General features: G+C 43.4%; 1 protein-coding gene across 1 annotated transcript in view; it reads right to left on the reverse strand.

The window, feature by feature from the left end:
* The window catches only part of GIPC2 (GIPC PDZ domain containing family member 2), a 503,084-nt gene that overhangs the window by 310,331 nt on the left and 174,855 nt on the right, over positions 1-17,898 (reverse strand). The window contains exon 3 of the mRNA XM_078644977.1: positions 1,873-2,053. Within this exon, the coding sequence (XP_078501103.1) occupies positions 1,873-2,053 (181 nt within the window). The remainder of the gene's footprint in view (positions 1-1,872; positions 2,054-17,898) is intronic.

A 17,898-nucleotide genomic window follows, 5' to 3' on the forward strand; every position in this document is an offset into this window, starting at 1 on the left:
ACATGGCTGGCCTCTGAAATTAAAAGTAGAAATTATTGGTGATACTGAAGGGATTTCTCTTCCAAAAGGAGTGCTCCACCAAGCCTCTCCCTTCCTTTCCGAATGATTTTAAGACATCAAGGTTAGGACAGTGCTGAGACATCAATCATACTCCTACAACGCATCTGTATTCTGAAACACATCATGCACTACTATCCAAATACTGAGACATCCCCAGAGGCCTCACAAAAAAATTCTATCCTGAACTCATTGGTGTACTGCTATCTCAGTATTTAGAGATCAACCAAGATCCCACAACCCTTCTCTGCTCTAACCTGCAATGTGCACTGTTATCCCAGTACTGACGCACTCACAGATCTATCATATACCCCCCTTATTTGGTTGTATCTCACATGGATATCTCACGAAAAATACTTATCAGACATCTTCACAATTGGTTCTGTTCAGACCACCACCTTGTATACCTATTTCACTGGAGACACTGAAATAGTGCTCTTACAATGCACCTCTATTTAGAGCCTCATATGAATACCTGTAGAAACAAATCTACAGAGCTTTTGTGAAGCACCACTGTCCTCGCTTTCAAAATGCTGTTACAAATGTTGTTACAGTATGTTATGTGTGGGTATTTATGTAGAGGAAACCTAACTGGGAAGCAATAGAGCACTGAACAAAAGAGCAAGAATCAATGGGTCCAGTTCAAGGATGTTAAGTGAGAAAGGGAGTGGGGTACCTACTTTGTGTGTGGGAGGTGATGACTTTGAGAGGTAAGTCCTCAGCTTCTTCATGAATTTCAGGAGGGTTCGAGCACTTCTAAAGGCAGAGGGAATGTTGTTCCTTAACTGGGGTCAAAGGAGAACCTTCCTGCACAAAAACAATCCTGAGAGGCACTTTCTCCTTTCCATTTGTTCTGCAAAATGCAGCTCACACGGAAAGAGAAAAAAAAATGAGAAATGGAGTTATTTCTCCTCATTACGCCTCGGGAGGCATAAGGTTTTGATGCATCCCCAGGTTTACATGGTTTTGTAACTCTGGGGAAGTATCAAAAATCATGGGTGTTCCGCAACGCACATGGAATGCCTCCTGAGAGCAGAGTAAAGCCATGCAGCGATTTGCATTACCTTGCCTTACTCCATATCGATGAGGCTATTCAAAGCCATGCAAAGCGGCTTTGCATTGCCTCCAAGATATGATTTCAAGGTTTGTGCCTCCGGAGCGTCACAAAAAGTAACCTTTGGGCAGCGCAAGGGGCTCACAAATATGCCCCTATGTATTTATGGCTATATGAATAAGCATTGATAAACAATAATTTTTACAAGTTGGAAAAACATCAGAAAATCACCACAATAGCCCAAGAAAAAATAAACACTGAAAACAGGAATGCCTATACAACACTGATGCAGCAGTAAATGCGCGTGTGAACCTATGTCACGTTTAAATATAGCAATACGTACATAGGTCATTTAAGGAAGAGATACTACCCATTTATTTAAAACACTTAGAATAAATATATTCATCTTTGTAGTTGACATGATTAAAGTAGACCTTAACCACTGTGTGATGAAAACCTGAGAAACAGTTTTTGTCTGTAATCATTTAAAATCCCAAGTACATTTTCAAGGTGCCCACGGTCTCTCTTTTCTGTTGATGAATCAAGCAAGCCACTTGCAGTTCATGGCAAATTCCATCAATCTATCCACATTTTTGCTTGCTACGAAATGAGGAGATTATCTAAAAAATGTAACAGTCAGTAGCTTTGTAGAAAGGATGGTTCTCACTGTGCAGTCTAACACCTTATTCGTATAAAATAAGCATACATTGTATTCATGTGAAAGGACATAAGTTGAGATGGATATTATTCTGGTTACTTACCGAATGCTTTCATGGGCTCTATCAATTTAAGTGTGAACGTCCTTCCTTTCTCCAATTCTTTCAGCTTTTTCGCAACTTCATAATGTCTCGAACCTACAACGCTGACTCCATTTATAGATTCTATATGATCGCCCACGTTGATCACATTGACTTTGTCAATAATGCTTTCATCCTTTATGCGCTGTCAAAGAAATCATATCATTTATTTATGCAGTATTATGCAAGATAGCTTCATGTTTCTAAATACAAATCCATCATTATAAATACAATATAAATATAAAAATTATATAATTATATGATAATTTGGTGTGAAAACAAGTAATGAATTTAATATTTAGGTTACAATCTAAGCCCTCTAGCTGCCATTGTATAGCACAGTCTTGGATCAGTATCTTTAGAATTCACGATGCACGAGCAGTAGTGTGCACTGCTGTGCACACTGAGGAAGAGAGAGGAAAAGGAGAGAGAAAGAGAGCGAGACAGAAAGAGAGAACGAGAGAGAGTGAGATAGAGAGAAAGAGAAAGAGAGAGAGAGAGAGAGAGAGAGAGAGAAGCAGAGAGGTTCCCTCTGCAGCCTCAGTGCACAAATGTTCTTCATATCCCCTCCATAAAACGCAGAACAGTGAGGGGAGTGTGATTTGAAAAGGCACAGGTTCAGAATTGCATTTTGTAGCTCAAAGATTGGTTTATGTTTATGTTCATGTTTGGGTGATTTGTATAGCGCGCAAATACCCTGGGGTGTCTCGGCGCTTATGGACTTAGAATCCAGACAGGGGAAACGCTAGAGGGCGGATTATTGGTGGCTGGCCTCAGATTTCATCTTTCAGTAATATCATATTACGAGCCCTGCAGTGTTTCTGTAGCCTCCTGAAAACGTATGCACAAGGGGCTCTTTGATCTGCGAGCAGAAGGGCTGTACAGAAAGATGTTCAGCAACGTACACACCTCATACCTTTGGAGCTGTTCTTGTAAGATTCACCACCAACTAGCAACTGTGTTTTAGATGCACCTTTAGAAGTTATCTCCTGTGATACTCCGTTGATGCTATGCGCACAGGTCAGATTATGAATGCCATTATTTCACGTGTAGTGGAAACTCAATATGCAATTTTGCCATTTGCAATTCTAGGGATCCAGGGCCATATGTGCGAACTAATTTCCCCATAGAAACAAAATGGGCAAAACCCTTTGATACATCTGGCCCCCAGTGTCTTCAAGTCTGGAATTACCAGGTCTGAAAACCCCAGACTTGGCAACCCCAGGCCTACAAATCCTAGACACAGAAACTTTGTGCCGAGAGACACCGGGCCAAATTTCACCTGGTGCAGATATATCTTAAACAAAGGGCTGCAAGGACAACATTAGGTGCCATGGACAGTGAGGCGGACAAATGAAAATTCTGATGAGAGAAGCCCACGTCTGAGCAGTATCGCATGGAAAATGTCCCCACTAATAATAATGATACAAAACAAAACGTATTATAATCGAACAACACAGGGTTGTTGTCAGTACTGGCTACATATGCCCTCATCTTGCATGCTTTAGTACGCATGCATAGACAAAAAAACTGGTCCTGAAGAAAGCCACATTGACCCTCTTGGGCTATTAAAGGTGGCTAGAACATGTAGACCACCCCCAGGATGAACGCATAAGGATATATGGGACCAATTAATTATCCCATACATATCCACCACTTTTTTAACATTGACGTGAACCCCTAAATACTTTGGATCATAGGTATTCCTGAGCCAATTTTAAATCACCATGTCACATTCGCAAAATCACACAAAAACAACCAGCTCCGCAGTAATCTGGTGTCGCAGCACACCCTGGGGGCATTCGGCAACCAGGGTAGGAACCCAATGATGAAACATGTTACCTACTAGGTAGGTGAGTGAGCTTTCTTCTTTAACACCCTGTGGGTTCCAAGTCCCTAAACCACATCAAAAGAGACTGAAGAAAGAAGACTTGAGTAACCAAATCGTAAATAGTTGGAAGATCTATTCTCATTATGTTTAGTATATTTTTGGACTGGGAAGACGAACGGGTTACAACTTCTCTCTTTTTGTTTCTGGTGCACCTGGTAAAATCAACACAGTGTGCAGCACGAGCATCCCCTTCCTCCGCCTGTTCCAATGTAGTATTGGGCAAACATAAAATGCTCCCCATTCAGTATTCAGGGCCCTAAACACCCTCCTCCAGGCAAGGCTGGATGCAAGGATGCTGCCGGCCACATTTAGAGCCCTGGACCACACACAGTGGCCAGGGCATGAAGGGCTCTCCCCTGCGTTTCTCTTCCCTTTCGATCTTATCGCCTTTCCCTTAGAACACTGGGAGCCCAAGGCTGCTAGAGTGCCCAGAGGTACATGGTCCCTCCCACAGCTCAGGGTATATAACCCTCAGGTCACAATCAGTGCAGGGGCTTTATCCTCTCCATCTCTTTCCCTCAACACAGTAAACAACCTGGGCTGATGGCAGTGCCCAGATCCGGCTGACAATCCCCTGCCCACAGCACAAAATGTGGAAGCATGCAGTACTCCCTGCAGTCAGGCCCCCTCACACACCCATGACCATGCCCTTTCCCCAAATGCAGAATAACCCCAGACACTGTCATAGGCTGATCCTGCATGTACCCTTCTTTTCTTTGCCTTTGTAAGGAATGAATTTTAAAAACAAATTTTGACTTGCAGACCTTGCTAGAATTGCACTTTAGAATGTGTGTAAAGCATGCAGAAATATTTTCACATAGAAAAAAAACACATAGGGAAAATGTGCTTGCTTTACAACATGTAGGAACCCATTAAAAAACATTTTAATTCTACTTAAAGAATACATAGTAAATCACACATAGAAAAAATGTGCTTGCTTAAATGTATATCAGAATAACGTGAAGAAAATATTTTTTGCACCAGGCTATCATTCTTAAATGTGCCCTTTAATTAGGCCCAAGCCTTTTCTTTTGAATCTTGTTCATAGCTAAGTAGACGTTTTGCCTAACACCAGCATCTTGCTAAAGAATGTGCTAACTTCAAGATTGTTTCCATAGCTTCATTATACCATATTCGATCATTTCCATAGAACAATGAACTTGCTGGGAATTTTAATGAATAGATTGTTAGAATTAACAATAATTTAGATATACTTTATGCTTAACTAGATCATCATTGATATATTTGTTTAAGTGCACCTGACTAGCTTTTGTTTCACAATGAAATGTTGAATTTAGCTTTAACTTAGGAAAGAAGGTTCTCATGAGAATCTTCCTCCATTTTCTAGTAATGGCAAGTGTTTTACTATGTACAGGTGTGAATGTTGACTGTGGGAATCGGAAGGAGAAGCTGTTGACAACAGCGTTGGATGAGCGATTTTCATTGCATGAAAGTTTCCTACTAAAGTTTTGTTAAATTATTTTGTAATTTTATATTAATGAGTGTTCCTAGTGAGATAGGAAGGATAACACTCTCTCGGACCGCTCAGACTTACTTGGAGGAAACCCTTTGTGACTCTGCTATCGGAGAGTCACTCTATTGCATCCTTGCTCTTTTGTTACAGACAGCTATTGCTAAAGGTGACTTTATTCCTTATTTCGATTTCTTACTCAATGCTACTGCAGCTATCATTCCTCTATCACTGATATTCTAGCTTTTGCTACTACTGCAGCTGTGGGGAACTCGGCTGAGTTTTTAGATTGACTGTTTATGGGAAGTTCAAGGGCCATATGTAGGTAGCTTAATATCGGTAGGTACCGCCCGAAAATTGGTAAATTTGCCGTTACCGACCGGTATTGAGCTTTTTCGAATGTAGGTGGCTGGATTCAAGGATTCGGTAATTTACCAATTCGGTAATTTAAGGAATTGGTAAATTACCGAATCCTTAAAATACCTAATCGGTAAATTACCGAATCCCTAATTCCTAAGTAGGGAGCACTCAAGTGAGTGTATTTTTGATTTAAGGATTCGTTATTTACCACCAACTACAAGTTGGTGGTAAATATCGAAAAACTTTAAAAAAGCAATTTTGTGCTTTTTTAAAAGTGCCATGTGGCAGACATACATGCCCTTAGGGCATGTATGTCTGCCACATGTGCACACATGCACGATTCAAGGGTGCAACAGGGTGTCAATGTGACACCCTGCCACCCTTGAATATGTTCCCCCTGTTACCGATTCGGTAGTAGCGAATGGCTTACCATTCATTCCTATGGGCCTCCAGGCCCATAGGAATGAATGGGAATTACCGAATCAGGCAATACCGAATCGGTAATACCGAATATTACCGATTCGTTAAAATTTACCGAATTTTTACCTACATACTATTTACCGATTCTTAAATACCGAATCGGTAAAATTCAGTTGTAAGAATCGGTAAATAGAGATTACCTACATATGGCCCTAGTCTTTATCTGTACTCCGAAAACCTAGCTCTTTTCTAGAAGGGACTCTTCACGGGTCCTACTTTAGGGTAGATTAGGCTCTTTAGCTAGGTAGTGACGATTTCCTTCATAGAAAACTCTGTAATGATGTATGCTGCCACTAATCAACCTTTTACTCAATATTTTTGTAAATAGGAATAACTTGAATACAGGTGACAAAACCATACTAATCCTAAAAATAAATAAATGTATTGAAAGTTTCTTCAATCTCTCATCATTGACTGAATATTACAGACCCGCCAGGATATTGCAGCATGGATTAGCAAATTTTGCGGCACAAATATGGAAATTTAACGGCACACGTATGGAAATTTAGCAGCATTTTTTCGGCACTTTACTTTACTCATAATCATTCATTTTCTGCCTGAAATCAATGGAAACTGTTTTAGCAGTGTATTCCACTTTGAAATAGGCATGTTTAAAGTGTCTGCGGCTCTATAGAAGCACAGCTCCAGTCCTAACCTAGTGGGAGGGAGCTGTATTTCTCCCTGGGATGTTCTAGCATCCATGAATGCATCCCTAACGGTGCACCGCTGTCTCTTGGATCTGTGAGGCACAACACCTCTTCCCCAGGCACCCTAGGGTGCAGGATCATAGTGGCTGATCCAAATAAGTGAGACAGACTGCATAAAGTGGTACCTCCTGCTTACCTAGTCCAGTCCTCATAGGTCGACTTGAGCATACACCTAACACCCTGGTACTATTTCTTGTGCATAATACACAGAGACATCTTAAATCTAAGAGGAAGTTGTCAGTGTGAAGCTGAATACCAAGTTGCAATCAATTGCACCTGCTGGGTCATTTACAGTAGGCCACGAAGGAACACACCGGCTATCACTCAGGACTGGCTAAAACGTTCTAGAACCATTCTGCCCGCATTCGTCTGTCAAGACGGCATTCAGTGAGGGTGGGGCTTGGAACTGTCTTCATAAGGCACACCATCATCCACAAAGCACAAGCACTAGAGGAGCGAACTGAAAGGTCTGTAGAAAAGTGAGCTGCAAAGCAAGTGATAGGTAATATAACACATAATTGCATGATATATATTTTATAAATTATGTGTATCTGCTTGATGAGCGTTTACATCTGTATATTTGCCTGGACTAAGCCCCAAGTCAAAAGTAAAAGTATAACATTCACAACCAAACATACAAATTCACCAACTTATTGTCAATTTTTCTGTGGCGCTCTGCATTGGCCAATACGTGCCAGATGGGCACTTCATGAACCATGGAAATACATTGATAACTATATATGATACAAATAATAACGTTTTCTGAGACTTTGTTCCTGACTTCACCATTCATGCAAACAAATAAATCATTGTTTGAGTACGCCAGTATACCTGGCCCAGGTAGTACAGCATTAGACTTCTCTGTCGTCTGCTACAAGTACATGGTCCAAATAGCATTATGTCCACAGTCTGTATATGTGCCTACTCTCACTAAGATCCTGGTGGTTATTCCCACCGTGATCCACCACAAACCACATTAAATAGAATTAGAGGAGCTGCCAATAGTGCTGAGAGGCTCATCAGTCACACTAGTTGCATTAATGTTGGTGTTTAGGGGTGTGTCTCCCCAGCAGATTTTGATTTCTTAAACCATCATCTTAGCAGGGCCTTAGACTCTGCCTCTTCATTGCATACATACATTTCACCACACCGACTTACTTTCAGCCATGCTGGTTCCTGAAGAAACTCCAGCTCTTGTATCAGTGAAATAAGTTTATTGAGTCTCCATCTGTGCTCATCTATATGATGGCAGAAGTCAGAGATCATAAAATGTTTGACTGTTTCAACCATGACCAGATTTGACGGATTAGCCCTAGAATAAATCTCCTGCTGTGGAATAAAATGGCCGATGTAGATCAAGATGTGATGGATTACTCTGCTGTAGCGGAAACTAATGAACCCACTGTATCCGAGAGCCCCAGTCCTAGTCAGAAAGCTCAGGGAAATCTTTCTAAAATAGACTGACCACGAATCATCTAGTGCCTCCCCAATATTTGTAAATTATTGCAGTGCTGTCTATTTTGCAGATCCTCAATCTTTCCTCACATTGCTCACATACCAGCATCTTGTAAATCCATGCATTCTTGTATACAGGTCACTAATTCCTCTGTTCTAATTCTTTCCAGTGCCTACACAAAAGACAACATGTTTAACTTTTGAATAGCGATGCTACAACATCACACAGGGTACATGTTAGACCTGATATCATTGGCGTGAGTCTCCCTTCCATTTTTGCGGGATTGCCTCCTCTGCTTTGATATGTTTTTGCTGGATTTATGCTTTGGGCACTGTGCCACTGCTCATCAGTGCCACAGTGCAAGTGCTCCCTATGTTAAATTGATGTACTGATTGGTTATTCCACAATTGGGTTATTTGATGTACTGTCAGCCCCTAGTACAGTACACCCTGTGTGCCCAGGGCTTGTAGATCAAATGCTGCTGGTGGGCTTGCAGCACTGGTTGTGCCACCCACAGAAGCAGCTTGTAAAGTATGTCTCAGGCCTGCCATTGCAAGGCCTGTGTGCAGTCTAGCACTGCCATATCGACTTGGTCAAGTACACCCACTTGCCAGTCCCTAAACCTTCCCTTTGCTTCATATTAGACACCCCTGTGGTAGGCCCAAGGGCAGGGTGCATTGTAAGTATAAGGTAGGACATGCTCTGATGTGTGTAGCATGTTCTAATAGTCAATTACAGCCATTTTCATTTCACTATTGAAGGCTACCTGTTCTCATAGGCCAGAATGGGCAGTGAAGATCATTACATACTTATAATCCTAACTGACTCAAGGAACATGGTAGAAATTTGAATTTAGTATGCCTGAACTCAGAATAATAAAATACATCTTTTAGTAAAGTTTATTTTAATATTCTGTGTTTGCAAATACCACTTTTAGAAAGTAGGCATTTGCTTGCCTAACCATTTGAGACCACCTCTGCTGAGTTGTGTATTCCTTGTCTAGGGTTTGTGTGACACAGGGCTGGGGAAATTCCAGGAGACAGTCTAGGACAGCCCAGTGGTGAATAGGGAGATTTACCTCCAGATGGGAGGGGGAGAGTGCACCTGGGACCTGAATAGGGCTGGGCCTTCCCTCCACAATGCTGGCTCCACCCCCTGTGGCTTGTCTGATGTCTCTGCCCTGCACAGTGAAAGGAGAAGGGGAATCCTATCAACAGAGTGCTCCAGAGCTGCATCTTCCCTCCCCTGTGCTGGCTCCACCTCCTGTGGGGGCGTCTGATGTTTCTGCCCTGCACAGTGAAAGGAAGAGAAGAGTCATGTAAACACAGTGATCAGGAACTGGTTTGAACTAGGCAGAGGCCTCTCTGCCTTCAGAGAACAAAGAATTATGGGGTATAAATATTGGGACCCAGTCCCACAGACTTTAGATCACTTCTTGAACAAGAAATCTTTCTGCCAAGGAGAAGAACCAAGGAAGCTGCAGGAGTTTGGACTGCCCCTCTGCCAGTGTGCTGTTGGCTGGGTTGGCCTGCAGTGGTTACTTCATTGCCAAGGGAAAGGAGAAGGAACTTTGTAAGGGCTTTCATCTTCAGAATATTCTCCAAGGCCTTGAACTGTGCTAGCCTCCTGCTGAAGTCTCAGGGCCAAAAGACTTCACCTCCAGCTCCCTCCTGAATTTCCTTGCTGGGAATTCTGACACCAGTCACTTGCGTGCCGCTGGGAGCTGGAAGCGCGACGCATCGAGAGGAAGCGTGTCGCCGCCGCAGCTGAAATCATCGCAACGCCGGAGAAGCGAGAGTTCGTCGCATCTCCCTGGAAGCGTGTGTTCATCAAAGCTGTCTGCTGTTGCATCGCGGAGAAGCGCGACGCAGGGCCTGTCGCGGCTCCAAAGTACAGAGTCGTCGCAAGGCTGCCTGGGCGTCATCGCATCGTCATCACATCGCCGCATCAAGGGCGCCATGTTCTCGCATCGCAACTGGATCATCGCGTCGGCATCGCATCACATCAAGGCGCCATCTTGCGCACCGCAACAGGTCGAGAATCTACGCATCACCTCCGCACCGGTAAGGCTCACGAGTCCCCTACTCTGCGCAAGCATTGAGGAAGGACGCAACCGTTCCCCCGGGTCACGGAACCGACGCATCTCCCCTTCTGCGAGCCTTTTGTTTACCTTGCATGCCGCATCCCAGAACTTTGTTGAGAACGTTGTCGCATTTACCAACAACTTGAACTAAGAGACTTTTTATCATCCTTTAAATAAGGTTTAGTATAGTATTGTGGATTTTTGTCGTTTGTGGTCTTGTGTTTAAGTCTATATAAAGAATACCTATTTTTATGAAACCTGTGTTGTGTCCATCTGTAGTGCTATCACTGTATTGCTGTGTATATTCACAAATGCTTAACACACTGCCTCTGAGATAAGCCTGTCGGCTCGTGCCAAGCTACCAAGTGGGTGAGCAGGGGTTATTAAGGAGAGTAATCCCCTTGTCCTGACATAGAAGTAAGGGTCCCTATTTGGACAAAGGTGATAACCATTGCCAACTAGAGACCCCCAGATCTAACAGAAGGAGACTCCTTCCTATTGATATCCTGCTGTCCTGCAGTATTTAACACTATCTCCTTAGAAAGGATTGTATCGCAGTGTACTTTCTGGTAGGGGAAAGATTGTGAATTTGTTGCAGATGGGTCCAGAACAGGAACAGGGGTCTGTCAGGTAGAATCATTGGGTTACTTATTTGAATTCAATTACCGATCCTCCTTCCAAGTCAGACCCAATGCCTAGTGCTTGTGATCCAGGTCTGAGCTGGGTTTCTGCTGGTATCCCATTCTTTTTCTGCAGCCAAAGCTGGGAGGTGACTTTACAACCGTTACAGATCTAAAGGGTGTAACCACAGCTGTGGCATATAAATTGTCTTGGATTGTTTCCAGTCCCTAATCCTTCCCGTTAACCTGTGACTTCCAGACTTCTCTTGTCCTAAGCAATATATTCCTCCATGTGCTGGCCCATCTACACATTCAACAGTTCCAGCGCTTTGCATTGGAGGGGGAACATTGCCAAACCCAGGTCTTCACCATCAACTGGTGGCATCTTTGATAGTAATTCATCAAGGTAATTGCTCCACTGTTTACCTCACTTCACAAGGAGAGTGGTCTTCTCTTTCTGCATTTCACAACCGGCTAATGTGTGTCTCTTCTCCACATAATGCACCCACAACACACTCCAGATGCTGGGTCATTGCTGGGCTATTTGGTTCCACTTGAATATAAAGAAGTCCCAACTGCACATTTGCTAAAACCTGGAGATTTTTCAGGTCAGGTTTCATTATTGGCTGTGCAGGGCATCTCTTCTTAAGGACAAGGCTCTTTTCTTTCTGCTGTCTGTTGTGTTTTTTAAGGAAGTTTCGGCATGTACATGTTTGAGAGTCCAACAATTATCGCCTGCCGCTGTGGCTGTCAAGACTTGCACTGTTCTTCTTAATCTGAACACATGATGTCCATTCATTTTCAACAATTGGTATACCTGGGAGCTTGACCTCGAGGTTCTCCACTCAGTAACTCCCGAAATACATGAAGCTGTGGCTTAGTGTTTGGTCCACACTACACTATGTTCAGTGTGTCTCTATCATTCCCTCTCTTCTACTTTGGACCACAGATGTGTGTGGTGCTAACATAACAGAGAAGCATGTGTAGGACAAGAGCCTACCTGCAAAGACGAGTTGATCATCCAATTTCATGGAGTTGACAGCAATTTGATGGACTCCGTTAGCATTTGTTGACCTAATTAATCTCAGCTACTGGTAATCGCTCAGATCACATCTCAGTTGATCAGTTTTTTCCCACTGCCCAACTCTATGCAGAGACCAGCCATTTGTAAAATAGCCATGATCCCTGCCAGACCACATTTTGGGAGCTGCAAGACAGACAGGAGCCGCTGGGTCAACCTTGTTGGTTGAGGAAATTTGCAACTGGTGACCTGGAGTCTATCCTACTTTGGCTCTGCAAACTGGCAAGTGCACCCTTTCTGCACTTGACTCTCAAGGTAGTGAGGGAGAATAGTCAAAGGCTTCTCAGGAAGGTAATGTGCGGTACATGAGCTTATAACTCAGCAGTCAACCAACAGAAACAGGAATGTATTTTCTATCCTAGTGCTTATTTTAGTAAAAAAGAAAGTCCTGTCATTGCATACCAAAATAAAATACTGCACCCAGTTGAATTGGGATACAGTTGTAGGTTTGCAAACTCCTCTATGATTCTCCATAAAGTGCTACATTTCTCTACAGCACCCTCTCCTACTCAAGGTTTTCATTGTGAACTACCCTACCTGGCCAATGAGCATATCCGTTCAATAGTTTTTGCCACAAAAAATGTCACTGGAGCAAATGTTTAATGTTCTTATGGCAATGTGCATTTCACCTTTCGGACATTTCACAATGAAACTATGTTTCAACTGCTTAGTGGTGATATGGTGACCCTTGTGGTGCTGGTGAGTGTATTCTCCAAACCTGTTCCTGCAGCACAGCCTTCAATGAGGTAGGGCCGTTACAGCAGCCTCATTCAGGACAAGGTCGTCTAGGGGATCAGCATGGCGGGTGTTCACCTTAGGAAGTTGAGGCCCTCAGGCTGGATGCAGGAGGGGGGGGGGGGGGGGCAGTTTGGGCATTTGCAGCCTCCAGGCTGTATTTGAAGCAGATGTTCATCTTCATTAGTTGCGCCAGCTGGACCCGATCAGATCACATGTATGCACTTGACAGGCACACAGAATGCCAGTCTAAGGGTTTGTGTCTTATTCTAATGCGAAACTTGTTGCGACCCTTCAGGAGACAGAATAGTTTCTGGATTGCATGTTACCGCGAACAAGCCTAAGCCTCTGCTCACATATGCTAATTAACATGCTTAAAAGTCCAAACAAAAATTCGAAATACCAGTTTCACATGCAATTAGGCACAGAAAAACAAAAGCCTTTTTCCCAACCGCTTTTAGAATGAATGTTTAGCATGCCAGTTTTTTGTACGAAATGCTTTATCACTCCGATATATGCAAAGAGATGTTAAACTCCTTTACAAAGAATGCCAATGCTAACGCGTCCTTTTATGCCGATTACCATTATAACGACAAATGGTAATTAGCACAGGAACCCATGGAAAGCAATGTGCTGGTTAAAAAATTAATTGTACATACCATTCCCCATGATAAAACATTACCAAAAAGATAAAGGATATGTGCGCTTCGGAGAAATGCTGAAATGTAATATGGCCATGTCTGAACTGGGGTGGTGTGGAGTGCAAAAAAACGATGGATTTAGGCCCAGATCTCTGTGCTGGGGTGAATGTATGACATTGTTCTGCATTCTTTCCATCAACTGTTGTTTTGCAATCGAAATGTAATAAGCAGCACCATTCCAATGTTCATGCCCAATGCTCATTTGCAGTAGGGGTATGGACGTTTAGTCGTACCTTACTGTCTAGGAGTGTTGTACAGTACTCCCCAAAGGAATGTGGCTCTGCTGGTTAGTCGGTAACCGAAAACATCAAGGTAAAACACATTTGTTACGTGTTAGGCACAAAAACTGCAGTCCAAAACACGTTTTCATTGTTAAAAAATAATGTATCCGTGAAAACGTATAAAATCTAGCCAATCACCATTTTGTCCTCACTTGCTATCTGACACTGAACAGCACCACACGTTTTTGTTGGGTCCTCCGCTGAGGAAAAGAGCTGTACTACGCGTCAGTGCCATCTAGTGGTTAAAGTAAATTTATCAGTTACTCAAATCCAGGCCTTAGAATTAAATGTTTCTCTTTTTTCAGTTCACCGGCCAGTTACTCTACTTTCTTCATTTATTTCACCACAAAAGATAAATCACTTAAGTAAGCACAGTCTACTTTCACCTACCCAATTTACCTTTTAAAGTCAATTATAAAACAAGACAATGTTAAAAAAAATATGGGCCATACCCCTCTAGGTATGCAGTGTAGAATATTGTGAGGTACACTTTTTTTTCAAAAAATGCAAATAAAAAAGTCAATTTAGTAGTGTGGTAACAAGCAAGCAGCTAATTGTCTGAAGTGATTGAGATGTGGCTCCCTTAGATTGGTCCTAGAGAGTGCCAATATGACTATGACACTAATGTAACTCTGCTTTGGTAGTCTCTCAGATGACGTAGCAGGAAGTGCCAGGAGTGAGCTAATTTAGTTTTATATTTCCTCTTGGGGCTTTCCACATCACAAACGAGTTGCACTATGTCCATATTTTTAAAGTATATGTTAGTGTTTTGATGATTGCTAAGTTGCCACCGAATATGGGAATTATATTTTCAAATTACCTACAGATGTCATTTTTCCCCACAGTGCAAGTAAACCATCCACACACCGGCTTTCCAGTGAAACAGTACTCCTTCTCCCAAATAGAAAATTGCTGTTCTGCCTTTGTAAGTATTAAGTTGTTATAATTAAGCAAAGAAAAAAAGACCATGTAGTGCATTGAAGGCACTGGACAGTGACTGGAGTTTTGAATTGTTATTCTAACTCTGCGGGGGCATACCTCAGGGCATGTGCTGGGCAGTGACCAGACTATGAATTACTTTTCTACCTCTGCAGGGGGCATAATTTAGGGCAGGTGCTGGACAGTGACCAGGGGCATGAATTTCTATTTTAACTCCAGAGGGAGCATAACTAAGGGCAAGTGCTAGACAGGGACCGGGGGCATAAATTACTGTTCTAAATCTGCACGGGGCATAACTCACGGCAGGTGCTGGGCAATGACTGGGAGCATGATTTACTGCTCTAAATCTGCAGGGGGCATAACTCAGAGCAGGTGTTGGACAATGACCAGGGGCATGAATTTCTATTCTAACTATGCAGGGGTCAAAACTCAGGGCAGATGCTGGACAGTGATTGGGGGCATAAATTACTATTCTAACTCCACAGGGGGCATAACACAGGGCAGCTGCTGGACAGTGACTGGGGGCATAAACTACTATTCTAAACCTGCAAGGGGCATAACTCTGGGGAGGTGCTGGACAGTGACTGGGGCCTGAATCACTATTCCAACTCAGCATGGGGCATAACTCAGGGAAGGTGCTGGACAATGACCCTGGGAATAAATTACTATTCTAACTCTGAAGGCGGAATATCTCATGGTAGGTGCTGGACAGTGACTGAGGCATACATTACTATTCTAACTCATCAGGGGGCATAACTCAGGATAGGTGCTGGACAGTGACTGGAGAATACATTTCTGTTCTAACAACACAGGGGCATTACTCAAGGCAGGTGCTGGACAGACACGAGGGACATGAAGTGCAATTTTTACTCCACCGGGGGCATAACTCAGGGTAGGTGCTGGACAGTGACCTGGTGCATGAATTACTATTTTAACTGCGCTGGAGGCATACCTCAAGCAGGTGCTGGACAGTGACCGGGGGCATAAATTACTATTTGAACTCCGCAGCGGACATGACTCAGGGCATTTGCTGGACAGTGCCCAGGGCCATAAATTACTATTCTAACTCTGATGGGGCATCCCTCAGCACAGGTGCTAGACAGTGACTGAGGTTCTAATTTTGTACTTCCACTCCACTGGGTGCATACCTCAGGGCAGGTGTTTGACAGTGGCTGGGGTTCAAATTTACTATTCCCACTCCGCTGGGTGTGTCCCTCAGGGCAGGTGCTGGACAGTGGATCCAGCTCTAATTTAGTTCTCTCACACTGTCTGGTACTACATTTTTGTTTGATTTTAGATGTAGACTGTAGTATATTACTCTGTACTGAAATAATTCACTCAAGGGCCTATTTTGATGTCAGTCGGAGGCTTTCCGACCGACATCTATGATTTCATTTCCCACCACCTAATTACAATCTAAAAGGTCAGAAGTGAAACCGGACGGTGATTCCGACTGGATTCTGACAGGCTCAAGGAACCGGAACGCAATCCCAATAGGACAGCTGTCGAGATTACGATGTCTATTTCAGACAGGCTTTCAATGCCGGGCTTTCTGACATGGAAAGCCTGTCAGAAAGTGACTTTAGGGGCCCCCAGCCGGACCCCTTCTCGCTGCGGCCTCCGGTTTGGGGACCAAGGGGACAACTATGGTGCCCCCTGTTAATCCCTTCACCGTGTGACAGGCACCTAAGCGATGAGAAATCTTATCGCCCTTTGGAGAATGACCCAACAGAAGATCTTAAAAAGACCATCCGTTCAATGACAGAAGAAGCTGTAGCTGAAGGCTGGCTGACACCACAGGAAGCTGCATTTCTCTGCACAGAACATCCGGTAACTCCATATTTCTATGTCCTCCCGAAGGTACATAAGAAGCAGAGACCCCCCTGGTCGCCCAATAATTTCGGGCATTGGATCTATTCTTGAGCCCCTATCAACCTTTGTTGATCACTTCCTACGCCCGATGGTACAGGAGATGCCCACATTCCTGAAAGACACTACAGACGTCTTACGTCTACTACCTGAAATTGATTTTGACACCACCACTGACCTTCTTGTTTCATTCGACGTCGAGTCACTGTACATGTCTATTCCACAGGATGAAACTTTAGAGGTAGTTTGTTCTCTACTACAAGTGAGAGACCTTGAGAGCATCACTCCAGTTCATTTTATTATGGCCTGCGCGACACTAGCCATGAAACATAATTTTTTCAAATTTGAAGACACAGGGTACCTACAGACGTCAGGTACTAGTATGGGAAGCATTTTCGCTCCCAGTCTAGCTAACCTCTACGTTCACTCATTCGAACAGGAACACATCCTCTCCACCTCAAACCCTTTCCTTAGTTCGGTCAAACTATGGAAAAGGTATATTGACGACATCTTGGTGGTATGGCGAGGGTCCAAGGAGAGGGTGCTTGACTTCCTAAGTTGGCTAAATAACAGGAATGCTTTTCTTCGCTTCACAGTGGAAATAAACAGAAACAATTTTGCCTTCTTGGACTTGATGATTGTTGCGACCCCAGATGGCCTTCAATCAGAACTCTATAGAAAACCTATGGCGAGGAACTCGCTGCTCTGCTTTGATAGCCACCACCCCAAATCTCTCAGGGATAATTTGCCATATGGCAGTTCCTCAGAGTTCAGAGGAACTGCTCCAACGAAATGGCATTCAAGGCACACTCTGCAGTATTACTTGACCAACTATGTTCACGCAAATATCCACCTAGACTGGTTCGGCGCTCACTAAAACGAGCCAAGAACAACAACTGCCTTGCACTTTTGGAACCATCTACACCCAAACCCAAGCTAGAGAGACTCACATTTGTAAACACGTTCGGGACACTTTCAAATAAGATACAGAAAGTGGTCAAAAAACACTGGTCTATTCTGAATTCTGGACATGAATCAATTCAGACCCCCTTGTTCTCATTCAAGAGAGGGCCTAACCTTAGAGATCAGATCATCCACACTAGACCACGCAATAAGATGCCTAGGGCTCTAGGCACCATGTGGGATCTACCCCCCCTTGACGGGCCACCATCCCTGTGGCTCATGCCAAGCTTGCCCTCAAACCAGGAAATCAGTTGAGATTGATATAGGAACCAACAGACCCTGGATTCAGACTAAATTTACAACTTGCAACAGTGACAAATTAATCTACCTTATCACTTGTCCCTGTGGGGTAA

This window comes from Lissotriton helveticus, chromosome 1_1 (genome assembly GCF_964261635.1).
Source record: "Lissotriton helveticus chromosome 1_1, aLisHel1.1, whole genome shotgun sequence".
In the NCBI taxonomy this organism is placed as follows: Eukaryota; Metazoa; Chordata; class Amphibia; order Caudata; family Salamandridae; genus Lissotriton; species Lissotriton helveticus.